General features: G+C 58.9%; 1 protein-coding gene across 1 annotated transcript in view; it reads right to left on the minus strand.

Moving 5' to 3' along the window:
• The window catches only part of TNS3 (tensin 3), a 121,225-nt gene that overhangs the window by 82,602 nt on the left and 10,993 nt on the right, over positions 1 to 27,630 (minus strand). Inside the window, exons 5-13 of the mRNA XM_040644493.1 lie at positions 26,145 to 26,267; positions 22,765 to 22,829; positions 20,295 to 20,378; positions 14,345 to 14,457; positions 13,975 to 14,035; positions 13,200 to 13,275; positions 2,690 to 2,819; positions 2,335 to 2,400; positions 1,387 to 1,491 (exon numbers count right to left, since the gene is read on the minus strand). Coding sequence (XP_040500427.1) covers positions 1,387 to 1,491; positions 2,335 to 2,400; positions 2,690 to 2,819; positions 13,200 to 13,275; positions 13,975 to 14,035; positions 14,345 to 14,457; positions 20,295 to 20,378; positions 22,765 to 22,829; positions 26,145 to 26,267 — 823 coding nt within the window. The remainder of the gene's footprint in view (positions 1 to 1,386; positions 1,492 to 2,334; positions 2,401 to 2,689; positions 2,820 to 13,199; positions 13,276 to 13,974; positions 14,036 to 14,344; positions 14,458 to 20,294; positions 20,379 to 22,764; positions 22,830 to 26,144; positions 26,268 to 27,630) is intronic.

The raw sequence follows: 27,630 nt of genomic DNA on the forward strand, positions 1-27,630 counted from the left end.
CCAGTCCAGTAAGGCATTGTTAATAAGGAACAAAACCAACAGGGGGTGGAGAAGCACAGCGGCGGAGAGGAGGCACCTGACTGGTCCCTGTCCCAGGCATGCGCGGGGCTGCCCCACCTGTCCAGGGAGCAGCGCCTCAGACCGGCCAGCCCGGTGCAGAAGACGATGACACCTGCCCGGCACCCAGCGCCCCTAACAAAGCTCTTTCTGCTCACGCTGCCCAACCAGACTCTGTTCTCCGTAGGCCTCATGTGGCCTGGGCACCAGTGAGTGCAGGGGTGTTCACTGTAGGAACGAGGTTTGCACCGAGGGGCTTTGGGGTCAGCAGGATGGGACGTGAGTCGTCCTTCCCCCAGTCTGCCCTGTGTGATCTCAGACCCATGACCCCAAGCCAGCTGCACCTGTAATCGCTGACGGGGCCCCTGGCCGGTGTCTCGGGAACCGCTGCCTATGTGTCTGTCCTGGGTTCTTGTAAGGATGAAACAGGACAGTGTAAGTGAGGCTTCTAGCAGCATGTCCCCTATGCTGTGTGTCCCCCACGGCTCTCAGCTCGGGACAGGGCGCACCCCACATGCTGCGGAGATAGCAGCTGGCCCCCCACTACCCGCCAGGACCCCAGCCCGGGAGGAGAGGCGTGACTGGCCCCCATGAAGACAGGGGAACTGCTCGTCCACACGCACACAAGATGCCCCTCCCTGGAGACTCTGCAGGCCTCGCGACCCATGAGGTCAGGCTTGAGTATTCTCTCCCCAACATCTGCTTCGGAATAGTGTGCATCAGATGAAACCAATTTGGCAAGGAGCATTTTGGTTTCCTCTCCCAAATCAGGCCCCACTATGGGGTGGTTGACAGCGCTCCTGCCGGTCGGGGAGAAGCCCCCACCCTCCTCGGACCCGCGTGAGGTGGCTTCTCTGGGGAAGCCTGACAGACCCTCTCTCCCATCGTGAGGGTACCCGGGGCCCGAGCTGTCCGTCCCGTGGGTGAACGCGTTAGGTGGGGTGGTCCCACGAGCCCATGAAGCGGGCACGCCAGGGTCACAGCAACCTCAGCAAGACCAACACCCGCGGCCCAGGGACCCAGGAGAGCCGACACTTGGCGCTCCCCCACACGATCGTGAAGCCGGGGAGGAAGATGGAAAACGGTCCTTGGCAACATGCAGACAAGCATTCCGGCCGAGGGAGCTCCAGGGTGCAGGACCGGCACGGCTGTGCCAGATACGCCACCCAAATTCCCCAAGCCTGCTTCTCACAGGCTCCCCCAAACTCACAGCGCCGGTGGGGGGCCTCTGGGCCCCGAAAGAAGGCAGGGTTTCTGGCCTCCAAGCAGACCATGAGCAGGTTGCCTTCCCCAATCCCCCCAGCCCCAGGCGGCGGCGGCCGGACGTACCTTCTCCACCGGCACTCAGGCTCTCGTAGGAGTCCCAGCGGATCAGAGGGTCTGCGGTGTTGAAGTCCACGATCACTCCGTGGTCATTGCGCAAGTGTTCACACCCTGCGTGGGAGGAGGTGTCCATCACGGCCCAGGCACGCTGCCGTGCGCCAGCCCGGATGACGAGGCACGGGCACGCCAGGCGTGAGTGCCGGCAGCCAGCGCCAAGACCCACACGCCTGCTCCCACAAGCCTGGCGGCGGTCACAGCCGGCGTGCCCTGTTCTGAACTCTGGACGAGACCAGAGTCTGCTTGGCAGGAAGCAGAGGGGACGCTGGTGCTCCGGCCACTCCGGGCTCCCAGACCCACGCGCCCACCTGCCGACACTCCGGGAAAGCCAGTGGGGTTCTGACTTTACAAACCATGCCCTTAACCGTTAACTGAATGAGGGCACGGACCTCAGAAGGAAGGGGACTACTTTCCCCAGCAATGACAGCTGAATGAAAACGTTCACGTATATGGATCTCACTGTAAGAAAGAACCATTCACCTTGATGATAAAAAAGCAGATTTCTCTTTCAGAGTATTTTTAGAAGAAAGGAAAATCTACTTTGCACATAAATATTTGCAGTTGAGTGTACTTCTAATCTTCTTCAAAAACATTCGATTCTTTGTCGGGGGAGAAGGAAACATTCAGCACAATCTCCTGGACTGAGGGACAGATCTCCAGGGACAGGGTCCAGGCCATTCCTTGGACAAAAGTCTCCCCATTTCTGGGGTCTTACTGATGCAGCCAGGCCCTGCTGTCTCCAAGCCACCACCCACCCCCTGAAAGAGAGCCTACTATCGAAATAACTGCCGTGACAACTTCCCGACATGCACAAAGGCAGGAGACTGGATGGAGACGCCATGGGACACACTACCCCGCTGGGTGAGCACCGTGCCCCGCGATCAGCACTCGGCCTACCTTGAATCTTCTCGGGAGTGGCAGAGAAAAGCAACTCAATCTTGCCATTATCAGGAAAACGGTCATCTGAGAAAGAAATCACACGTCAAGTTCAGAGAGGCAGAACCAAAAAGCACAGATGAACGTTGTTCTTCCAACCCGGCCGGGACAGCGCCCACACCCCCGCGGCAGTGAAGTTCCGCTGCTTCTCTGGAATGTTCTCTGGACCACGGCTCAGCATTCTGGGAGACCAGTACTGAGCTGTGAGCAGGTGCGGCGCACGGGACGTGGGGTGAATGGGGGTGGAAATGAACAAGGACCTGCAGCCCACGGCGCCCCACTGCCCACCACATCCCCGCCACCGGCCGGCCCTCACCTTGGCTCGCGTTGTCTAGATCCTGCTTCCCGAACACAAGTCCGTAGCCCTGAACAGCCCCCGTGTGAAACTGCAGGCGGAAAATCACATCGCGGGTGGCCGAGCGGTACTTCTTGTGGTAGCACTTGACCTGGTGTGGAGAGGGGAAGGCCAAAGGCCAGCTGTTGAGCGGGAGGGGTTCTTGACTGGCCACAGGCCGGCCGGCCTCCCTGAGGGTCTCCAGCCCTGTGGATGCGCTGCGAACATCACCACTGCTTTGGTGCTCCCGCGGGACCTACGTTCGGAAAGGGCACGGCTTCGGTCGTCAGACCAACGCACGTGAACTTGGTTCGGAGAAGGTCTGCGGGATGGAGTCCCATGGCCCCGTTTTCCCCAGCTTCTAAGAACACCCTATGGAGAGGATTCTCCCTTTGTCTGAATTCTCCATGTTTCAACTTAAAACCTTTCTGTTTTCACAAGAGAAGTAGCTGGCCGTTACCGTCTGCGGTATGCCAAATGATTATGTGTGGGCTAGGATTTAAAGAGTGAGGGGAACACGGCGGGGAGGGAGAGTCAGAGGGAGGGGATAGGGGGATGAGGCCCCGGCATTTACATCCCCGAGCCAGGTTGTCCCATGTCCTGGATGCTCATTTGAGACCCGCCCCCAGAATCACCACGGGGGAGATTCGAACCCAGGCTGTGGCACCGCAGCCCCAGGGCTGGGGGTGCACTGGGTCCCTGGGTGCGGCTCACGCCTCTGGGGTGATGTGCTGACGTGCACGGTAGAAGCACTCCTCTGGGGACTCGGCAGTATCGGGGAAGGGCGGGCAGTCAGGGACCCTGAGTGCCATCTCCCATCTTTACGGGGGCCTTCACTGCCAAGGGGGTAAGTGAACACAGGGGCCGCGGGGAGGGCTCGCAGGAGAGGACCCTCACCACCCCCCTTCCCTCCCCCGGCCACAGCTGGGGAGGGGCTCCTTTCCAGGGTCCCCAGGGGCCCAAGGCCAGAAGCAGGCTGGATTCTGCTCTCAGACAAGCTGAGTGCGGGCGGCTGGTCTTCTCCACTGAGCGTGCCCTTCGGGGAGGGAGGCTGGAGGCCAGGGGCTCTCAGAGGCAGCCTCGCTCACAAAAACGACTTTTCTAGGCAAAGATGGGCTTTCAACATCTGGTGCAGCAGAAAAGTCAACGAGAAGCTGACGCTCGTGCTGGGTCCAGACCAGCGATGCAGAATGCCCCAGCGCAAGGTTCCATGTGGCTCCCCAGAGAGACGCTCCCACAAAGGGACACTCAAGCCCCAGGCGCCCCCGGGAAATGTGCCCTCTGGGCAGAATCTGGGGTTGTTTACCTTTGTGCTATCTGCAAGGAAACGGTCTGATAAATACATGAAAAAATGTAAATAGCCCGTCTGGGGAGTGTTTGGTGTTGACAAACACGCCTGGGCTGGCTGGTAGGAACGCGGGCCCCAGACTCAGGCCTGGCCTCCCTGCCCAGAGCATCGGCAGCCAGCCAGCAAGAGTTCTGGAGGGATGGGAAACCTGCCGTGTGCTTTCAACAGCAAAAGGACCCTCAGCCCAGGGTCTCCTCCGCATCTGCGTGGGGTCTCTGACCTCTCAGTGGGGCCCAACCGAAAGCCAGCCTCTGGGCTTCCTTCCAGAACATGCTGTGTGTGCCTCCCCACCCTGCAAGCCCTCACCTACGCTGACCCCGCTGACCCACCCAGACCATAGAGGAGACCCCTCCAGGAGGGCACGGGGCCCTGGGGCCCCCATCTCTCCAGGAGGACAGGACTGCACCTGACGTGTGAGGGCGACATGGGGAGAAGAGGGGTCCGGGCTCATGCCAGTCTGGTTCTCCAAACTTCCTAAATGCCAAGGGGGAACCAAGGCTTGAAGCAACACTACCAGGAGCTCCATCCAGTGGGTGGCAGCCCAGCTTCCACGGTCACATCACAATAAGGAGCGGCCCTGCCAAGCGTGGGTGCCAGGGTCTGTGCACAGGACCCTGGGGGACCCTGGGGGCACAGCAGGTGCTGGGTAGACCAGCACCCCGACCACAGTCCTCTCTCTGGGGGCCTTCCTCCCACCCCCAGTGAAGAGGCTCATCCTGCAGCTGGCTCCTAAGGGACAGCTCATCCCCACCTGGCACCCCCAGGCCGGCCCCACCTTCCGCAGGGACCCCCGGGGCTCCCTCTGCGGCTCACCATGACTCATCACAGCTGCTCTACACACAGTGTGGCTCAGAGCCACAAATCCCAGCCCCTCCAAGTGCCAGGAAGCGGTGGCAGCAGAGGTCACCACGCTCTGGGGCAACGGAGGGTCAGGGTGGGGGTCGCCCTCCCCAGGCTGCCAGCTGCCAATCTCCCTGGGACACAGTCACCTCCCCAGGCCAAGTGTGACTCTAGGGTCTGCAAACTCCTGCTTGTTCCCAGGACGAGGGCTCAGAACGGAGGAGTGACCAACCCCACTGATACAGAGCAGGAAACCGGCGCAGACGCACGCTCTCCCACGGGGTGCGCGTGGAATTCTCACAAGCATGCCGGCTGACCCCCCAAGTCTCCCCACACACCTCCGTTTGCTGCACACTGAGCTCCTCTTCCCGCAGATGGGGTGGCGCCCGCCGCCCCTGCAGCCCAGCTGCCCACCTCGGGAACGGACGCCAGGTGTGTCCTGAAGACACAGACCACAGGGGCGACCGTACACGAGGTCCAGGCAGCCGCCACCCACACGGCCGCTCCGACCCTGAGATGGGATCGACCCACCATCCGGGAGCCTCGCCAGAGGCCAGAATCTCCCTCTACACTCGGTGGAAAGAACCATCAGTAGCTGCTTGACAAGAGTGCCCCAAATGCCCCCACTGAGATCTAACGTACTGACAGCCCCTCGTAAAGATTACAGGGACCGAGGTCTGTAACTTCCCCTTGGCATCGGCGAGTCTCTAGAATACGGCCATCCTCCACATTCAGACTTTAGAACACAGGCGTCTGAAACAATTCAAGGGGCTGCAGCCTGGGCTCTGCAGGAAGGGAAGGACATCTGTCCATCGCAGGCTGTCCCCAAAGCCACAGTGGGGCACATGGGCGTGACGTGAACGCCACAACTCGCCGGGAACGCTTGGGGCTGGGGAAGGTGCTCGGCAGGGACGTGGGTTTCTCCGAGGGCACAAAGGGTGTTTGAGCAGGGACCCCGCGATTCCGTCACGAGGATTAAACCTTCACTCTGTGTCAACCCGATGGACGAGCCTGAATGCCCGAACCGTCTGTTATATTGTCAGGGGTCAGAGGCCTCTGGAGAGGGGGGCGTCAGAGGGAAGGACCCCAGTGCGAAGGTCCGCGGGCACCCCCGCTTCTTTCAGTCCTAATGCAACGACCCAGACACCTTCGCTCGGCCTTGCCTTCTTAGCGTTGCATAAAAACCCGTCCGGGCCCTCAGGGGGACTGAGCGGTCAGCACTTGGGAGCACAGCCCGCCCGGGCCTCAGTACCCCACAGCGCACACCGCACACACAGCTGGCGCTCCCGTGGGTGACAGAACGCCCACTCAAACGAGTTCTGATCCAGCTGGTGCGGACGCTAACAGCTCTGCCCAATCCTAACGCTGCAAGGCAAGAGGACAGCACCTTGGACCAAGGGGTCGAAGCCTGAGGACGCAGCAGGTGCCCAGGTCAGAGGTCAGCCCACAGGTGTCACCCTCCCCTCCCTGCCGCCCCAGGGCCACCTCCCCCCACATCATCCCAACTCCCCCTGCTTAATATGAATGGCACAGAAAGCTCCATGCGCCCCATCAGAAAACAGAGCCACCCCCTTCCGACCCCCTTTGCTGGTGGCCGCGTGGCTGTCTGCACAGGCCGCAAGGAATGTGCGTCCTCGGAGCACGAGCTACAACCACACACGGAAGAGACGGAAAACTTTGCAAGGTAACCCTCGTAAGTCCAAACCCCCACATCGGCCAACGCTAACCCTGACTTCAGAAGAGCGGAATTCCTGTCCAAAGGCATGGAGAGGTCAGCAGGTACCGGCCACAAACGAACGCACAGCCACCGTGGAGCTAGGACCACGGGATGGACTGAGACCCAGCCCAGGTGCGGGAGAGTGTTGGCACAGGACAGGAGAAAGGTGTGCGCATAGGAAGTCACCAGGTAGCACGGGGATGGGCCCACGGAGGTCTGGGCCAACCACCTGGCAAAGGAGCACAGTCCACAGAGGGAGCGAAGGATGTTCCAGAATGCCCTTGGCAGGAGGGCATCGACGGCGGTGCTGTGTTTGCAGCGGCTCCCTGAGCAGGCGTCCCCTCCGTTGAAAAGCCGGGTCACAGGAACGAGGTCACAGAGCCTCGCAACCACGAGGACAAAATGTAAGTGGCCACACGGTTTGCACTGCGGAGACAGCAAGACCAGGCACGCCGGACGGGAAAGTGTTTACAAGCCCATCAAGCACCTGGACCCCCGCCAGGCTCCTGCTGCGTCTGCGCCCACAGCATTCCTTAGCGAGCTTACATAACGGCCTGGCCGCGCACGAAGGTTCTGCCCTCCTCCCCGAGGACGTGTGTTTACTGAGCACCTGAGACCCTGCCCTATAGAAGGGGCGGGCCTGGGAGGTGGGGGGGGTCGGGGTGCAGAGGGAGGGCAAGGGGGGGTGGGCTGGCCGTGTTCAGGGGGTCAGACGGCAGGCGGATGCTGCCTGGGCCTCACCAGGAACAGCACCACCCACGAGCCCCCGCATTGAGGGGACGACAACGGAGACCCACGGTCCCCAGCAGGTCCCCAGCTTGTCTGAGCCCACGCAACCTGACTTCCCGCAAGGGGAAGCCGACCCTGTCTCGGCTCATGGATCTCAACATCACACCCCGGGTGAGGAAAGGGGCGAGTCCATCTGTGCACACACCCAGCAAAATGGATGGGAGCACGCAGAGGACGAGCTGCCTTCTAGAAGGATGATGACGCAGGGCAGGGAGCCAGCCCTGGGAGCGACCTCCCCCTTCCAGAGCAAACCCGGGAGAACCCAGAGAGAACCCTCTGCTGCTGTTGGTGGTAAACCCATAAGAGCCCTCTCTGCTCCTCGGGATCCTTTCCAAGTCACCACTGTTGCCAAATTCCTGAGGAGGAACAATGCCTGCGTATCTGGGGCTCTATGAGCAAAGGCCCCATACGCTATTCCCCACGCGCCGCTCCCTGGAGGTGAGGTTCGCCCGCGGGCTGACTCTGCAGAGGGGCGCGTGGGGCCACCCCATGGCAGCAGTGAGGGGCGGAGACGGGAGAGGCTGGATGCGGGAGGCCAGGGCCACTTGCGCGGGGGAGCCGAGGTGGCTTACGCCACTCTGGGACGCTCTGCCTACGTCAGGGAACGTCCTGCAGCAGCTTCCTCCCATGATGACCCCCGAGTGGATTTCGGGGGGATCCAGAGCCCTGGGGTTCAGAGCGGCAGCATGACGTGGACCCCACAGATTATGACCCGAGCGTCGGCGAGACCCCAACCATCCTCTGGGTCAGCTTCTCCTCTGAAGACCCAGGGTCTTCTCAACCCCAGGATCTTCCACTCTGCCCTGCACGCGTGAGTCACGCGCCCACTCATGCCAGCCACAGCAGGAACGTAACTCTCGGGAGCGGGATCTGTGTGCGGTTCCCTTTCCTGTCCCGCGGGCACATGCCAGCAGTGAATGTGCCCACACGGTGACCCATCAGCAGGTGCCCGATGACCAGCAGGACTTGATGTCACCGCTCCTCTTGCTGGGATAGGTTTGCTTACCGAACACGGGTGTTATGGGCTGGATCATGTCCCCCCCAAATTCAAATGCTGGGGCCTAACCCCCCAGGACCTCAAAACGGGCCTGTATTTGGAGACAGGATTCTTACTAAAAGGTGACTAAGGTCAGCAAAGCCACCAGGATGGGTCCTGCTCCACTCAGGCTGGGGTCTTGAAAGAAGATGACATCAGGACACCGACACGCACGGAGGGATGACCACGTGAGAACACGGGGAGGAGACAGCCATCTGCACACTCAGGAGAGGCCTCAGGAGGGATCAGGGCCTTCAGCTCAGGTCATGATCGTAGGGTCCTGGACCGAGCCCACTTCGGGCTCTCTGCTCAGCGGGGAGTCTGCTTCTCCCTCTGCCTCTGCCTGCCGCTCCCCCTGCTTGTGCTCTCTCTCAAATAAATAAATCTTTAAAAATAAATAAACAAGGGCTAGCTGGGAAACTAACGCAAGAGGCTCGAGCTCCTTTCAGGTTTCTCGAGACAGATCACTGAACTGAACCCCTCGGGGAGTCATTTCTGTGATCGGCACCAGGACACATCGCCCCGTGCGATGGAAAAATACGCCTTCCTGGCTCCAACCCGCATCGTCCTCCTTCCATCTGATAACGTGGTGGAAAGTGCAGCGTGTACAGAAATGAAGGGTAAACACAGGAAGCATAAATCAAACAATCGTCCAACCCTAAAAATACTCTGGGGTAGGAAAGCACAAAGGTGCGGGAAGGGGGTGGTGTTATCGCGGCGAGCATCCCCCATGAAACCAGCCAAGAGATCTTCTCTGCCAGCTTTTCTGGCAGAAACAGAAACCCGCAGACGGGGTGCCTGCGCGGCACAAAGTGTTCACCCCGAGACCCGCAGCCACGGGACGCCTGAGCGCCAGCGCCACCCTGTTCCGCAGCCACTCATGCACAGTCGCTTCAGCCTCGACCGCCCGGGGCCCCTTGGGCCGCTGCCCCCGCTCATCCAGGAGGCCGGTGGCCCCAGGACCAGGCTCAGGAGACGGCCCGCAGTGGAGACACGGGGCCGTGGTCAGAGCCAGGGACTTCTGCCTCAGGCGTGGGCCGGGACTGTGAGGTGGGGACGGTGGTGGCATGCTGGGCATGGGGGCCACCCCCACAGACATGCAGAGCAACCGGCTCTGGAGAGAATGGACAAGTTGCCGGCCCTGCCCGGAGGGCCTGGCATTCTCGAGGGACGCTCACAGGGGCGCCTATAGATGACAAATCGCAGGACAGCCGGAAAGAGGCAGCACAGACAGTCCACACATGCCGGGGGCGGGGGGACCCAGAGGAAAGGGACGTCGGGTCACCTGCAGAACGTGACATATAGCACAGCCTCTCAGGACAAAATATCAAGGGACCTGGAAGCCCTCAGACCCCTCTCCCCTGGGAGGACACTGGGCTAACACAGTACCGCCGTGCTCAGACGGAGTGACACGGTGTAGACCATGGCTCTGGAGACTCGCGGCGGCAGCCCTGGGCGGAGGACACGCGGGCGGCTGCTCTCCGCAGTGGGGTTCGGGACACATCTAGGTGCACAATCTCCCATCACTGATGACATGTGGGGCAGACAGCAAGTGCACACTTGGCGTCTGGGGGAGATGGGGGATGTCCCAGAAACCAGCACGGGGGACGCTGGAGGGCTGGCGGACACACGGGGAGGGACCTGGGGCCCAGGCGCACGCACGTGAGCAAGGGGCAGCTTGGACCTGCAGGGGACACGAGGGCCAGGGGGCGCACTGAAGTTGGTGAAAGCCAGAGGTCAGCAGCTGAGCCAGGCAAGGGGCCTGCCAGGCTCTGAGGGACCGCCAGGAGCACAGTAGGCTTCAAGCTGGAGGCCGGGGGAAGGGAAGCCTCTGGCAAAGACAGAGGGATCTGCAGGGCAGGGTCTCTGCATGGTGGCCAGAGGCCAGGGGGACAGGAGGCAGGAGTCTCAGATCCAGAAGGCTTGGGAGGCGGAAGACCCTGGACCAGCACAGCCTTGTCCCCTCGTCTTTCCCTCCCCATCTGTTCCACCTGTGCTCCAGGCTCCGAGGTGAAGCACAGAGGGGTGAAAGGAACCCCAGACAGGCCCCCACGCTCCTGGGGTTAGCCTGCCCCATGCACATCCTCCCACCTCCTAATGCCCGCGTTTCGTCCCCACGAGTCCCCCACACAGGTTCTCACTGCCATTCGTCCTCTGTTCCCTGTGACTGTGGGCCTGACCCCCCAGTGATGCAGTCTGTAGGCCATGCAGCACAGAGCCTCAAGGACCCATGAGCTCCGACGGCCGTGCTGTCAGAGGCAGAGCCCGCTCAGGACTATCCCAGCCCCCGGTCCAGCCAGGCCTTCTCGCCATGGGGACCCAGGTGGCCCACACCTCCATCCACACCTCAGATGCCTCACAAGTGCGAGCTGGGAACAAATTTTCCCGAGAAGGGCCATCGCATCACCCTTTTGGACTTCCTGCCCTAGCAAAGGAGGCCCTGGGAAGAGCCAGATGCCAGAGCCCCCTCCCAGACACTCGACCGAATCCACCTCTAGGTAGACCTGAGAACCGCGTGGGCCTCGTACACGTGGTGACAGGCACCCGTCATGCGGCAGTGGGTGCCCAGAGGCATCCTCCGCGTCCGAACACAGCGTGGGCAACAGCGTCCCAAACACACAGGACGACTTCCGGCTGGAGGGGCAGCGCGTAGCAAGCTCGCTGCGTGCCCAGGGCTGGCTCCTGGCCCCAGCACGAGGACACTGAGTGCAAGCTCGAGTGCCAGGGCCTCCCACCCGCCCCCCTCCCACCTCCCCTCCGGGACCCACTGCCCAGCTCCCGAGGGCCACACAGGGTCCCCTCCGAATGCTCCTAGGCCACCTGCTTGGACCGCAGAGCAGCTGGCCTGCTCCTGACACTTGCCCGGACTTCAAGGGGTGGGCCAGACACAGGCAGGCGGGCTGGGGCCTGCAGGAGAGTGGGGCTTCCCGGGGGGAGGTCGTAGCAGCCCCCAGGCCAAGCCACCCCCCACCCCGGCTCACCAGTGGCCCTCACCCCCTAACCCTGTGGAGGTCCTCACTTAGCAAAAGGGGGCTTCAAGCTCCCAGTCCAGTGCCTGCACCCCCCCAGAAGTCCCTTCCGCCTGCAGCCACCCGCCTGCCCGCCTCACCCAGCATGGCCCATCCTGGGATCCCTCTCCCACAGAAGGTCCGCTGCCCCCACTGGGCTCCTCCGGGACAAAGATGTCACCCTGTCCCTCCCTTCCTTCCTGTGCTAGGGCCCCACAGAGACCCAGAAAGCTCGAAACATTCAAAACAGGACAGTTGCGTAAATAAATTCCTGGTAAGGAAGGAAGGAGGGAGGGAGGGAAGGGGAGGGGAGAAGGAAGGAGGGAGGAGAGGGGAGGAGGAGGGGATGAGGGCCCCAGCCGCTGGACTGGCCACCCCAGTCTGGCCTCACAAAGACCCTGCAGCCACCAGCCCATAATCGGGGGGTGGAGGGAGGCTCCCTCATGCTTGAGAGTCGCCTCCCACATCTCGGGGCTTTGGCCACCTCCCTAGGGTCCTCACAACAGCGAGCACCCATCCTAGAGACGTCACCTCCAGAGGCGCCTGCCAGGCCATGGGGACCTGGGTGCACGTCCTATCAGCATCCCTGCCAGCCTCTCTTGGCCTCTCTGGGTCCCTTGGTCTCCTTTTTAAAGCTGGAATACTAGACCCACTGCACGGAGCTGTGGGCAGAGTCAAGCCTCAGCCATGTGCAGCCCCGGGGGGTGTCCAGCATACAGTAGGTGCCCAATAACAGCTCAGCCCGTTGGCCAAAAATCGAGTCCTGGGAGAGGCGTCACAGGGGCCACCCGGGCGAAATGCAGAGCCACACCCTCCCCTCTCCCTCTCAGTCTCCTGATCAAAGGGAGGAGGCTGGGAGCTGCTCTACAGAACATCCTAGAAGAGAAACCCTTCTCCCTGGGGACAGTGCAACACAGTGAGTATATGCGTTGAAGAATATATCTGCCCCCTACACCTCAGCTCTGCTACCCGTGGCCTGAGGACACCAGCCCCCTTCGTCTCGAGGTTCTCAGGGACGAGGGACGTGCTGTTTGTGAAATGCACCCACAGAGCCCTCTCGCAGGGACAGCAGGCTCCCCCACTGTGGGCCGAACACAGCGGGGTGACATCGTCACCCAGGACACCAACCTTCATGACCCCACTGGACCCCACTGACCTGACTTTCATGAGAATTCAGGATGGGCCAACCATCGGCAAAAGGTTTTGAAATCCAAATGTTTAAGGGAAATTAATAAGAATCTCCATCTACCAATTTGTCACAGGTCCCCCCCAGGCCCTAGAGACACTTCTGTGCGTGTGGGAAGGCCTAGGGGCCTCCAAATTTCCTGTATGCCAAATTCCTCTAAAATTATTTTAGATGTACGATTTTTTCTATATTCAAGACAGACAAAAGGCAAAAACGTAACAGCTAATCTCACCCAAGAACACAGCACCCCTTGGGATTGAAATTATCTGGAGGAATCACCACAGACAGCATTCACCAAGCTATGATACACCAGCTGGATTTCATGCGGGGGCCACTAAGGACACGCGAGATCACACATGTGGTCGGGGGATGGGGACCCTCGGAAGCGCAGTGGCCGAGCTAAGACTCGCATTTCGGAGAGCACACAGCGAGTGGTCCTCTCGATTCCTTCTGCCCCTTCTAGTAAAACAGCTTTCCTCAGAAAGTAAGGCAAATGCCTTAAAGTCGAGGCCACCAGCCACGCTTCCCACGGGCTTCACCAAGGAGGAGGGACAGGCCGTGCACTCACCATGATGTCCCCTTTCAGCAGCTGGGCGGGCTCGATGGCGATGGAGATCCTGTTTTGGGTTTCTGGGCCAACGTTGCTTTGGGACACAAGAAGATAGAGCGTGACACAATTTCATGATTTAAGGGAAAGAGCACCTTTCGAGAAAAGCAACCTCACAACTCAAACTCAGAGAGGACCCAAAAATATCCCACGTGGCTCAGGAATTCACCTCCCAGGGGTCTGTTCGGCGTGAGGACCATGCACGTCTGTAATGAGCTGAGCGCGTGAGGGCCAAACTGCCCCCCGCGTGCCAGTCCGCCATGAGTCCAGACACGTGACAGCAGCTCCTTCCGACCTTACTACTCACTCACGTTCTATTAATGTCCACAAAACACTGATGCAAGCAGACAAAAGAGCAAACCAGGAAAGCCCAGAAACTCGTACAAATTCTGAGGGTATGTGTCTGCCCGTTGCCGAAAATGCGCAGGGGCGAGAAAGGCACACCATCGCGGACCCTGTCACAGGAGTCTGGTGTGCGGGCCTCCCCTCCCTCCAGGCTCTGCATCCACACTCCTTCCTGGAGCCAACCCCACACCTGTCGCCCGCTGGGCACTCCCAGCTCGACACTCCCACCCCTTCCCACAGGAGAGGCAGCTCAGGGAGGTCCCCGCACGACGCCCCCACCCCTTCCCGCAGGAGAGGTAACTCAGGGAGGTCCCCGCGTGACGCCCCCACCCCTTCCCGGTGGGACAGGCGGCCCGGGGAGGTGCATGTCCCATGAGCACAGCACACTTACTAGATCCCGGACGTGTACACGGGCTGCATGGCTTGGTAGAGCTTCAGAAAAGGCCGGCACACTGAAAGAGAGCGTTGTCCATGAGACGCAGGACCGGAGGACAGACAGGAGTTTGACAAACACCGAGAGGTGTCCTGAGGCAAGGAGGCCCCGTGCTGCGTCTGCACTTTGGGGAAGCGGCCCTGGAGTCGGACCACAGAGGAACGGACAGTGGGGCTCCTGGGGAGAGGTCCTGCTGGCCCTCCCTGGGCCCCAGCACACAGGGACCAGGACGCCTAGAGGGGGAAGGGAGAGGGAAGGCAGGCCTGGAAAGCGCAGGGTCCGGGACGGGCCAGCACGTCTCGAGACGCCACTGCGCGTGGACACTCACCTCCACCCGCGTCAAAGTTGGGAGTCCCGTGCAGGATGACAAAGTGCAGGAACAGTGGCGAGGCGTTCATTTTCACCGTCCCCGACAAGAGCCCGCTGAGAAACTGCACGTACCTGCAAAGGATGATGGCTCAGGGCTCCCACGGGCGCCCCCACGGCTCTGACCCCACGCAGGCCGCCCATGCACAGAGGCCAGAACCTGCTTTCCAGGTGCTGGGAGGAGACCCAGCCCCATTGCCCACAGCCAAGCGGGTGTCGACCTCCAAGTCTGACCCTAGAGAGCACAGCCCGGGCACACGACCCTGCGGGGATCCCTGGATGCCCCCCACTGAACATGGCCAGATGTCGATGGCTCTACACCCACACCACAGGCAGCCACACGGGGTCAGGCCACGGGCACCCCCACCCGTGGAGGGAGATGGGAAAGAGAAGGAAGGCTCTGTAAGCACCTTGCCCTTCTGAAGGCAGCAGGGTCACTCTGCCCTCCCCTCCCCTCCACGAGGAGACCCTGGGCGGGCTTTGTGCCACTAATGGCCGGGCACCTATCGCCAAGCAGACGTGGGTTTTGTGATGTAAAGGTCACCTTGAGGCTTATAATCAGCATGCCTGTGACCAGAAAGGTCATTCAAGAACAACTAACCCCATTCCCCTCCCAAATGCACCACTCCTAAGAGAAGGACACGTGACAAAGGTCACTCGTATTTATTTTTGTTAAGTGCGTGGACAAAGTGGAGATTGCACCCCTGTCCCCTCCCTCCAGCTGTGCCGATCATATGTCCACAGCTAACGCTTTACACAGATGAGCCCGAGCTCAGCACGGGCCCCATGGCTCTGCGTGCCCAGCCAGGGGCCTGCTCACCCCCAGCCCAGGTCCCTGACCCCAGCAGGGTCGGCGCGGCAGCCAGAGGCAGCACGCCTCCCACCCCTAACAGTCTCCAGAGTCTACAGGCAGCTAGCTAGCTGACAATCAGCAAATCCCAAACACAGAGCCGAGCCACCCCCAGCCGCCCCCTCCCACGCGCCTGCGTGCTGCTCAGTCCGCACCCACCGCTGGCCCCAGGGGCGCATCGCCGCGTGCTAGGGACACTGGATGAACAAATCCCATGTCTCTCCTCTCTATGCCCCGATTCCGCTCCAGTGTGCGTGTCAGGGAGGGGTAAGAAGACCTCTCCCAGTAAAACACACGCTGAATGTTTAGGGATTTTCCACTGGGGCAGCCTCATCCCGCTGCTCACAAAAGCAGTCAGCACGTGCACAAACGCCTTATTAGAACACGCATGTCCGCTGCAAGCCCACGTGGCAGCTGTGGCCAGAGTCCCCGGCCAAGCTAGCAGAGGTGGGACACAGAGGACAAGTAACAGGGCCATGTGTGTTCGTGGCCACCGGGAAGTGCCCGTCAGCGCCAAGAAAAGAAAATCAGTTCCCAGGTAAAGACAGAGGAACAAAAGAAAATGAAAGTTTGGCACGATCAGTTCATCCAGCGCACTGGGAACGCGGGGTTCACCTGCGGCGGCGAAGGGGGTGGAACCCTGACAGCTCCCCCCTCCCCACGCACAGCGTAGGCGCCCTGTTCCAAACAGCTCCTCTGCCTCCCACCCTCTCCTCTTCCTCTGGAGGAAAGGAACCCCCGGCAATGACGTTTTCCACGCTTCATCTAAACTAGCAAGAAGGTTCAGGAACCGTGCGTGTCCGGGGCGGGGGTACTGACTGCCGAGCCCGCGCATCACTCCTGCGCCAAAGCAGCTGGGAAACTGCAGGTGTGCAACGCGTTCCTTACGCCAGTGATGAAAGGAGAGATTTATAGCTGGAGTTTCCTCAACTCTCCCTAAACACGTGATCTGCACTTGACACGGCTCAGATCTCCCTGAACACGTGCGTGTATCAAAGCTCGCATGACCACGTCCTGGGCTCAGCAGAAGGAGCCACTGTGAGAGAACATCCTTCCCTAAGGCTTCCTCTCTTCACCTCCGCGGTGCTCGCGGGGGCCGCACGGGTGGCAGGGAGATGCGGCCTGGCCCCCTCAGCCTTGTCCTGTCCGTGGGACCCAAGCTTGCTGGTTACCTAGTGCTCCCCAGCGCTCCGCTGCCTGACTGCAGCAGGAGGCCCTGCGGGAGGGCCACCCAGGCTCCAAGCATGAGAAACCCATGGGCCGCAGCGGGCACGCTCCCCGAGGGGAGAGGATGGGCGCCTGCTCCCCTGCATCTGTCCTGTCTCCCGTGCACATGCTCTTTGACACACAAAGCCTCATGTCTAAGGCCAAATAAGGCTACGCTGGGAAATGTCCGGCTATTAGACACAGCCAGGAAGCCTAGTTTCTGCAGGCCCAGACCCTTCACCAGGCAGAGTGAGACATAGGAATGACCCCACCCCCTCTGCCCTGCACCCCTAGGAAGGTCAGCTCGTCAGCCCAGTATTAAATAAATGAAGGGCTGGAGGAGGCTTGCTGCTGAGGCCCCAAGCCTCCCCGGCCACAAACCCCCAGCAACCTAATTAATTCACTCTCGCCAGGAGACCCATATGAAATGGGTTTCCTGAGCTCAGTCCTGACAGAGGCTGCAGAGCTCCCCCTTTGGGGCAGCCAGGACCCCAGGGAGGATTCCCATTACAGCGCCTATCCCACAGATGCGGCCATCCTGGGCTCCTCTGGCCTCACCGACTCAGTCATCTACCTACTCGATAATGGTTCGTGAGCATCTCCCATTGCAGGTGTAGGGAGATTCGCCAGGGAAGGCAGAACGGAACCCACACCGCTGTTACATAGTGTCAATGCTATAGCTTCCAGTGCACAGGGGCAGGAAGGGCGGGTGAACGCCGCGGGCTTGCTAAGGTGAGAAAATGCTCTTCCGTGTTCCACACTCTTGCGCTGCTATTACAAACCTATGCTAGTCATTAGAGCAAGAAAGAAAAAAACAAGGCAAACATTCTTCCCTGGTGGGTGCTGAGCGTTTTGAGTGGACAGGAAGAATAAAAATCATATGATGGCCTCAATGGACACAGAAAAAATACTGGACCAAATACGACATCCATTTAGGATAAAAAGTCACGACAAAGTGGGTATAGAAGGAACACCCCTCCACATAATAAAGACATGTGTGCATGACAAGCCCACAGCTGACTTCATACTCGATGGTGAAAAGCTGGAGCTTTTCCTCTAAGATCAGGAACAAGGCAAGGATGCCCACTCTTGCTCCTTTTATTCAGCACAGTGATGAAGTCCGAGCCACAGCAATCAGACAAGAAAAAGAAATGAAAGGCACTCAAATCAGAAAGAAAGATTTCAAACGGTCACAGTTTGCAAATGACAGTATATTACACACGGACAACCCTAGGGACTTCCCTCAAAAAGTGTTGGAATCAATGAAATTAGTAAAGTCACAGGATACAAAATTAATATGCATGAATCTGTTGCATTTCTATATAATAATGCACTACCCAAAAAAAGAAAGAAACAACCCATTTACAATAGCATCAAAAAGAGTGAAATACCTAATAATAAATTTAACCAAGGAGGTGAAAAACCTGTACACTGAAAACTATAAGACATTGATGGAAAAAACTGAAGAAGACACAAATAAATGGAAAAATGTTCCACCCTCGTGGATGGGAAGAATTAGGACTGTTAAATTCAATCTACAAATTCAAGGTAATCCCTATCAAAATTTCAATGGCATTTTCCACAAAAACAGAAAGAAAACCTTAACATTTGTATGGAACTGGGGAGCCTGGGTGGCTCGGTGGGTTAAGGGTCCGACTCTTGATTTCAGGTCATGATCTCAGGGTCGCGGGATCAAGCCCTGCATTGGGCTCCACACTCAGCAGGGAATCTGCTTGAGATTCTCTCTCTCCCTCTCCCTCTGTCCCTCCTAAAATAAATAAGTAAACCTTCATTTAAAAAATGGGCAGAAGATGTGAATAGACATTTAAAAAAAAAAAAGACATCCGGACGGCCAGCAGACACGTGAAAAGAGGCTCCATCATCAGGCAAATGCAAACCCAAACCACAAGGAGATATCACCTCACACCTGTCAGGGTGGCTAAAATTAACGTAGGAAACAACAGGTGTTGGCAAGGATGTGGAGAATTTGGACCCCTCGTGCCCTGTTGGTGGGAGTGCCAACTGGTGTGGCCACTGTGGACAACACTATGGAGGGTCCTCAAAAAGCTAAACATAGACATACCATATGGTCTAGTAACCCCACTCCTGGGTTATTTACCTGACAAAAACACTCAGTTGAAAAGACAGTGTGCACCCCGTGTTCACTCCAGCAATACCGACAGTGGCCCAGCTACGGAGGCGACCTAAGCACCCACCCGTGGACAGATGGATGAAGGTGTGGCGTATATAAACCACAGAACAGGAAGCAGCTATAAGAACGGATGAAATCCTGCCGTCTGCAGCAACGTGAAGGGACCCTGAAGGTACGACGCATAGCAAATTCAGAAAAAATTCAGAAAAAGACGCTTGCGTGCGGCATCTAAAAAACAGAAGCTCAAGAGCTCACAGATACAGAGAACACAGTGGTGGATGCCAGAGGCTGGGGTCACTGGATGGGCAAAGGGAGGGGAGGAGGGGGAGAAGGGGGGAGAGGAGGAGGGGGAGGGGAACAGGAGGAGGGGGGGAGTGGGAGAGGGAGGAGGGGAATGGGAGGAGGGGGAGGAGAAGGGGGAGGAGAAGATGAAGAAGAAGAAGGGGAAGGAGGAGGAAAGGGAGGCACTCTTCCTTGCAGCGTGCAAAGCCCCTGGGGTGGGTCACTCCTTGTTTAGGTCACATCCCACACGGGACACCTCTGCATGTCACCGTTTTGAAAGCTGCTCAACGTAGAAATGACACTTAACGGGTCCAACAGAACAAGGGCCGTGGGACTATAACGCAAGGAAGGCTGGTTTTCCTGCAGGCGACCGGCATTCCCTGCGGGGTCTGCTGCTCAGAGCGGGTTCAGACTCGCGATCCCACGTGGTCCGTGCAGCCGGGTCCAACCACAAACAGGCCTGGACACTGAGAACTCCCGGGACAAAAGGAGGAGGTGCCTATGACGGCCTGGAAATCCCTTTCCCAGATGGAAATATCGAGGCCCAGCTCCTGACCAAAACACGCGGGTGACCAGTTCCTGGATGCGGAACCCTCCATCTCCCCACATCTGCCAGCCGCACCCACCGGCACCCGAGGGCGGGGCAGAGGTAAGCATTCGGCGCACAAGATGGAAAAGCATCTTGGCACCTGTCTTGGCAGTTCTTGGCCCATTCCCCGCTGTTCGCTTTAAAATAAAGTGCGGTGACCACGTGCTTGGCCCCATGTCACTACGTGCAAAGAGCTGGGTCTGGGAGGAGGGCGGCTAGGGCCTTCCTCAGCTGGGCCCGGAGGGTGGCGTGGACTCACCCGGGGGCACATGACAGGAGGAAGTCTGCTCCCCCAGGGCCCTTCGCAGCACAGACCGAGCCTCTCCTGGGGGCCGAGGTGAGCTCCAGCGAGGGGGCCGTGGGTGGGCCAGGGAGGCCAACGTGACACAAACAGCCTGGTGCAGGAGTCGGCCAACCACAGACCTGCCCACGAGGCCACGTCACTCTCATGTTAGGACCACAGTGACAGAGACCACGTGGCCTGCGAGGCCCAGACAGTCCACTCGCCAGCCCATTACGGACATGGTTCACCGACCCCGGTCAGGCAGACAGAGCCCGGTCCCAACTCACGGCGTGAATGCGTACTTGCCCTGGGCATGGAGGACCCCACGTGGAGCAGGTGAGGGGGGCTCCTGGGTCCTCCTCTCAGAGCCAGCCAGAGCCGGGGACTCCCCAGCCACCTACACGCATGGGGGCTCTTCTCTGTCGCGGGGCACCCACCAGCACTCCCCACCTGTGCTTCACTGCTCAGGGGAGATGTCCTTTCTGTCCCCACTTTCTGAAACGTAAAACCTCACTTGCCTGTTCGCTCTGGCTCGGGGACACGTACATACCGTTTCTGGGAAGGCTGCATTAAAGCTGAAACCTTATCATCGTAGAACTTCTTCATCGCAAACCTGTCGAGAGCCTGGTCAGCACTGGGGAAGGACAGAGAGAGAGAGAAATGCAGCATTAACCATGGGCGCTGCAGGTGGCGGGGTGACGGGGACAGGTGCTATGGCCTGCAGGTCTGGAACGCCGGCCAACACAGCGGCACCCTCTCTCTAGGTGGCATGGCTCCCAGGAGAGGCACCCACCAGCTCCTCCCCACAGGCAGGCACAGGGCTGCCATCCTGAACTGTCCGGTCACCGTACTGGCCCCACGACAGCAGGGCAGTCGCAGAGGGCTCTGCGCGAGTGTCAGGATTGTGAGGGTTTGGGGCGCACCTGGAGCACCATGGTTAGTGACAGCCAGCAAGCCCCCAGGGGCCAGCTCGGGACCCGCAGGGACACACGACTCTCAGCAGGGCTGAGGGTGTCAGACGGCGGCGGCCGGGGGACAGGGGGGCGGGCAGCCAGTTTCCAAGCCCTCATGGCTACCCATCGTGGTCCTCAAGCTTCTGCCATCGACAACCCTGCTCCCCAACAACCCGACGCCCACGAGCAGAGTGTGCTCCCCAGGATCCTCAGGACACCCCGTAGCTGGCCATTCACGGGTCTGCCTGATCTGACTTCAGACACGTCATGGGACACGGGTGCAAGAGGTCGTAGCAACGGAGTCTTGTCTGAGCCCAAAGCTTCCCTGAAAATCTGATCTAAGTGGGGCCTTGCGCTTATAGCGTGCACGCACGTGCCCCTGCAGAACATGGGGATTCACCGTGTGCATTTGTGCTGGGCTGCGCTGGGGAGGGGGGCTGTCCCAGACGGAAGGGTCCTGCAGCACTGCGCATTCACTGTATCGGGGGCGTATGTTTTTAAGCTGAAAAGTGTGCTTACATATGCTCCCCCCTCACTTGTAAGCGTTCCTCTTCCCGGAGCTCACGGGTCTTACCAAATGCTGACAATGCATTTCCGGCCCGTGTGTGTGTGTGTGTGTGTGTGTGTGTGTGTGTTCAGGACTAACGTTACTCGTCAGCATTAGCAGTATTCCCGCTGACGGTCTCCCTGAACGCCGTCTCCAGGGTACCGACCCAAGAATGTTCCTCCCACTTGCTGATTCTAGTTTCCAATGTGATCTGGAGCACGGTTAATGACAGAGGTCTTAGAAATGCGTGCTCCCGTGACGGCTTCTGGGAATGTCATCTACGAGGGGAAGCTGAGAAGTGAGCAAGGACACATACATGTGTGAGAGGCTGGTCGTCACGGCGGGCTCAGAGCAGAGAATCACGAGAAGCTACCTCGACGGGGACCATCCACCCGTGCCTAACGACCTAACACCGCCTGCACGCACGGGGCTGGGCCGCCACCTCCACGCGGCCGGGACGCACATTCAGGAAACAGTGGTGATTGAGAAAAACAGGGCCGGGCCACGCTGCTATGGCAGAAACGTGAGGGCGGGCAATGCTGAGCAGGGTCGGCAGGTGAGGTGCGGCCTCTCTCTGCACGTCTGGGCTCAGCTGGGGGACTCGGTGTGTGTGAGCAGCGACCTCAGGATCTGGCACACACATAAACGCTGATTATCACCGAGAAGGGATCTGGGTTTCACGGGGGCTTCGGTTTCCTCCCTGGCAGGCACCAGCTCCACGGCTTGTGTCCAGAGAAAACACTTGGAAAGTCAGATTTCACTCCCTGCTGCTGGAAAGGGCAGGATTTATCGGCTAGTATGAACGGGGCATGTATGTCCTCAGAATGGAGCGGCCCATGCCTCACAAAGCGGCCATTGAAACGACAGGGTAAATGCAAACCCACCAAGAATGATATTTCTGGACTGGATTTCAGCATGAGCGAGATGTGTGCTTGGGGCACCGTGCGTCTCGGGGGCACCGCGCCTCGGGGGGCACCGTGTGATGCCCCAGCGCCAGCAGGCTCCCCCCAGCCTTGCTGTGCTCACCATCCTAGCCTCCTGCGGGCAGGTCCCCTGGTGGCTTTTCCACGCCCTGGGGACCAGACAGGACCGGACTTCCCGCTCACAGGCCATGAGGCCATGAGCAAGCCTGACCCTCGGTTTTGTCATCTATAAAGTGTGAGCGGTGACAACTACCCCCTGGGTTTCTCGGGAGGATTAAGGGAGAAAAGACAAATTTGCAAAGTATTTCTCGGAGGCCCAGGGCACGCAAAACACGGCGGCTGTGGCCACTCGTCTTTACAGGGTACGAGGCGCCCAGGGAGACTGCGTGGGTTTTGCTTTCAGTACTGGTCCCGTCCACCCCTACGGTTTCTGTTAGAGAAGCACGGTGCGCTCACTTGGCCTCCGACGCCTCCACAGAGGATGTCAGTATGAGGCAGACAGAGCTGCATACTCTCAGCTGGGCTGGTTTCCCGGCTGAGCCTCCCACCCCGTTCCAGACCTTCCGACGCCCCCGGCAGTGCGGACGCCCCGCATACCTGGCTGAGACATTGGTGAAGTGCATGTAGGAGGATATGACCACACCGATGCGTCCCTTTCCGCCCTGCAGGAGACAAAACAGGGACTCAGTTCCTCGCGGAAAGCTCGTTCACTCTGCTCGGGATGACAAAAGAGCTTCCGTGGTTGGGGAAGCCATCGTCAGCTTCCTCTGGTCCCAGTTCCGGGGCACGGCTGCACCCAGCCCAGCAGGCAGAGGGCACACTGGGACCCCACGGCAGGAGCAGGTGCCACCGGAGGCATCCACAGGCACCCCGAGGGCAGATCTGCACAGAGGCGTCCAGTCAGCTCACCAGGTCCCACCGGGGCCACGAGAACATGCTGGGGGGGAAGCACTTAGTGTGACGTCACTACAGGGGACAGAGACCTGAATGTTCACCTCACAGGCAGAGGGCTCTGAGAGCTGTGCATGCAGCCCAGAGAGCCCAGAGGGCATCACACCGCTGCCACCGCTGACCCAGCTCCGCCCAGTTCCACGGGGACCACGATTCCGAAACGCAGGGCTCAGCCCGTGACCAGACAGGGACAGCCCAGACGGGAAGCCAGCCAGAACCACAGGCCAACAGGACCCACAGGAGAGGGTGTGTGAAAGCACCACAGCCATGACAGGCCGCCCGCACCCAGAGCTGTGGACTGCCACCTTCTGGACCATACTGCCATGACCCAGATCAACGGTCAGCAAACCACAGTCCACAAGCCACTTCTGCCACCCCGAGTCCTGCAACCTGCGAGCCAAGAGTTGTCACGTTTTTGAACAACTGAAGAACAAAAAGAACACCCTTCCGTGACACACGGCAAGCATCGAAAGCGCAGCGGTCACGGCCCATAAATAAAGTGTGACAGGAACGTGGCCACGCCTGTCTGTGCAGGCGCATCGGGGGCCAGGTCCACGGCCACGGCAGACGCGAGCAGTCACAAGACCCTGCAGCCCCCAGAGCCCAAAATATTTGCTGTCTGGGTTTTTCACGAAAAGTTAGGCAACCAAGACAGAGGAGCACACGAAGCCAAAATGGCAGGGCCACCGACGTGTGCGTCCCCATGTCTGTCCTGGAAAAAAACAGCCCAGCAAATCCACTCCACAAGTCCGAGGGGCCCGCAATGGCGTGTGACTGTCACCCAAAGCGCGAGCCTCTCCGTCCTGTGCACGTCGGGCACCGACACACAGCCGGTCCCTCATCGCGCGGCTGCTGGTGTGCCCCGCACACATCCGCTATGAGCAAACGGCTTCTCCGTCACCTCGGACACACGTGGGGCACACGCGGCTGCCACACTCGGCCAGTCCCTGTGTTTGCAAGGACTCCTGAGAGGCTGAACTTGGGCAGGACGACAGAACCACAGACTGCACCACTTGCCGACGGGGTGTCCTTCCCTGGCGACTCAAAACCACACAGCATGGGATGACACCTTCCAGAAGGGCCGCAGGCTATGTCCGCTCAGCCAGGCGCCAGCGGGCGGGTGTTGGTGAGGGGACTGGTGCAAAGCCGCACAAACCCACCATGCACAGCGGACAGGAGGACAGGGCCGTCCCCGTGCTGCAGCTGGGGCTGCCTCCCCCGGCCAGGGGCCCAGCTCCACTCCCGTTCCTGGCATGCATGGAAGGAAGCGCACACTGTGCAGAGCTCACAGGTTTGGGCAAGCGATCCTGAGCTCACCCCCGCCACGACCTAGATGAATGTCGACATCTGGAAGTTCACGTCAAGCGAGAGCTTCTCTCTCATGGCACGTTTTCTAGAACGTCCTGGAAATGGCTTGCACGTCCCCAGAACAGAGCAAGAAGGGGCAAATAGTTTTCAAGAACTCCCAATGCTCTCCCGGTAAATTCTGCTAACGAGACTTGTCCAGGGGGCGCCTGGGTGGCTCAGTGGGTGAAGCGTCTGCCTTCGGCTCAGGTCATGATCTCAGGGTCCTGGGATCGAGTCCTGCTTCGGGCTCCCTGCTCAGTGGGGAGTCTGCTTCTCCCTCTGCCCCTCCCTGTGCTTGCACCCCCCTCTCACTCTCTCAAATAAACAAATAAAATCTTAAAAAAAAAAAAGACTTGTCCAAGCGTTCGGTAGGACCAGCATGTGTTTTGGCGATCTCTCTGCACTGTCACCTGTGACCCAGATACCATAAATAACACTATGATCAACTTCATTAAAAAGTGAAGTCAATGACCAAAACGGAACGAGTGGTTAAGGGGAGCTTCCCGAGGTCTGTCCAGTAGCCAGAATCTTCTGGGGGTCCGGCTGGCAGCAGGTTGGGGTGAGCGGGACCTGCGTTTCTCACCTGAGCCAGGTAGGTGGGGTGCTTCGGCCCCCGCTAGGGAACACTGCTCAGAAAGCCTTGCGCACTGAGCTCCAGGAGAAGCATCCTCACTGGGCCACAATCACCAGGCCAAGCCTGATGGCAGGCAGTTTGTTTTGACAGGAATTGGTTTAAAAAAAAAAAAAGGCCTATCTTCTTCTGAAGTTTGCACCAAAACACAAATTCGGAGAGAAGGTCCTTGATATAACGCAACCCTGAAAGGCTCCAGTGAATGTAATTTCGTAAGAAAACGAATGCGGGGGCCTGGCTGTTTGCTGGAGAAGGTAATCAAGCCAGGTGTGAGAAGAAGCAAGAAAAGCAGAGAAAGAAACACTATGCACGTACATGTGCACCTGCCAGGCTTTGCTTGGAGCCGGGGGCCCGCTGCACACCGCGACCGAGGCCTGCCACCATCCTATAGACCTCACATGAGCGGGTCTCAGAACCCCTACAGGACAGTGGCTCGAACAGCCCAACATAGCTCGACTCCACAAGGCAATGGGTTTTCCCTGCTCTCCACCATCTGACCCGAGGACCGGGAAGTGCAGGAAGACAATGAGAAGCCAGAGGAGTAAGAGGAAAGCTCCTAGGAGGACGGAGGCCAGGTGCGGCCAGGACGGCGGCACGCCGTCCCCACAGCCAGCGCTGGCCACCCTGCCAGGGGGCGGCCAGATCCCGTCCCCCTTGCGCGGCTGGCTGGGCAAGGACCACGCGTTAGCAGCAAACAGCATCCGTCCCCCAGGCTCGGGGAATCAGCGATAGCAGGACTCAGACAGCACCACACGTCCGCGGCTGCTCCTTCTCAAGAGGGCTTTCCGAAAAAAATCAAAATGCATAAAGATAAAACGGTTCACTATCATCAATGCCTTTCATTCATTTCAAAACGTCCAGCTATGCGTTCAGTGGCCCAAGGCCTGCAAATTCTAGAGCCAAACTCCTGGAAGGGGAGGACTCTTTTCCTTTTTAAGGACAGGTATGTGACATGACCACAAACGCCGGCGGATCTGGACATGGGCGTGAAAGGCGGTCCCCATGGGACCCCAGCTCCCCCAAGCCCTGGGCACGAGGCAGCACTCACCCTGCAGTGGATGACCACCACGTGCTGGGGGTCGCTGTTCAGCCAGGACTCCTGCGCCTTGCAGATGGTGCACACCTGGTCCAGGGGCGGCGCGTGCAGCTCCGGCCAGCCCACGTCCAGGATCTGCAACGAGAGACAGGCTCTCTCTCTACCCAAACCCTTCACGTGCCAGGTAAGGAACGCTGCCGTGAGTTCCTTTCCTAAAGCCTGCTGGGACTTGTGGCCAGGCGCCTTCCCTGGGAAGGAACACAGGGAGGATTAAGTTGCCCCTGGGAGACGTGCATTCCCGTCTTATCTGCTCTCCTGCAGCTGGGGCAGCAATTCTAGAAAGGGCTTTTGGAGCCGTTAATAGGGCACGGTTTGTGGGGAGGGCCCAGGCCCAGCCAGATATGAAATGGGAGTTCCTGGCCGGAGCTGCTGCTAAAATCCCTCTGTGCAGACTGAAATCACAGTTTGGGAAAATGCAGGGAGCCGCTCCCCATGCACTGTGCAGATGACGTCTCAGAAGCGGCCGGTCCCACGTGCTTGAAGAAAACACGCTCCTCTCTGGACAGGAGCATGCCCACGAGGGACGAAGCGCCTTGAGCCCGGGTTACAATTCGGAGCAGGAATAGAGACGGTCCTCACCACGTGACGTGCAACACGGCGCGTCCGGGCGCGGGAAACAGCCACCCTGAGCAACGTGACACCCTCCACCGCCCCCCGTGCTAAAGTCTGCCCAGCGATGCAAGATACGTTCTCTTCTACCTTTCTTTTTCTAAAAGGCAGGGAAGCAGAGCTCTCTTCTATAAAATAGAAATAGTGCAAAATGATGGGAAAATTTCGAAAAATGCCAGGAAGCTGGAAAGTATCACATACCCCTCCCACCACGTAGCGCTATCACCTGTAACACTGATGAATCCCTTAGATTTTTTACTATGTATGTTCAGCAGAGCTGAGATGCTATTATCCAGGACCTCTAGATCCTGCTTTTGTTAACTAGCATGAAAATAGGCAATTCACCAATTCACCCTCTTCTTATTCCAACAGCTGCAGAATATTCTGACATGCGGAACGCATATACTATATACCCTAACTCACGCGGATACACAGCTTAAAAATTTCCCCTAAATCTCTACTACTGAAATAAGATGAATGCGAGGAGGGGAGCATGTGACAGGCAGCAGGCGGGAGATCCTGGCGGTGGAAATGTTCAGTGGATCCCGCCAACATCGGATCCGGCATTAACACTTCACTACTAGTTAATGTGCGGTGTTAACGGGAGAAGACTGGGTCCGGGGCTATGTGGGATCTCTCTGCACTTTTTGGCAACATCCCGTAAATCTATAATTATTACTAAAGAAATTAATTTATAAATGACCCACTGGGGCTCCCGGCTGGCTCAGTCAGTAGAGCGTGCGACTCTTGATCTCAGGGTGGTGAGTTCGAGTCCCATGATGGGTGCAGAGATTGCTTAAAAATAAAAATTCTGGGGCGCCTGGGTGGC

The sequence above is a fragment of the Ursus maritimus genome, unplaced genomic scaffold, assembly GCF_017311325.1.
Source record: "Ursus maritimus isolate PB19 unplaced genomic scaffold, ASM1731132v1 scaffold_3, whole genome shotgun sequence".
NCBI lineage: Eukaryota > Metazoa > Chordata > Mammalia > Carnivora > Ursidae > Ursus > Ursus maritimus.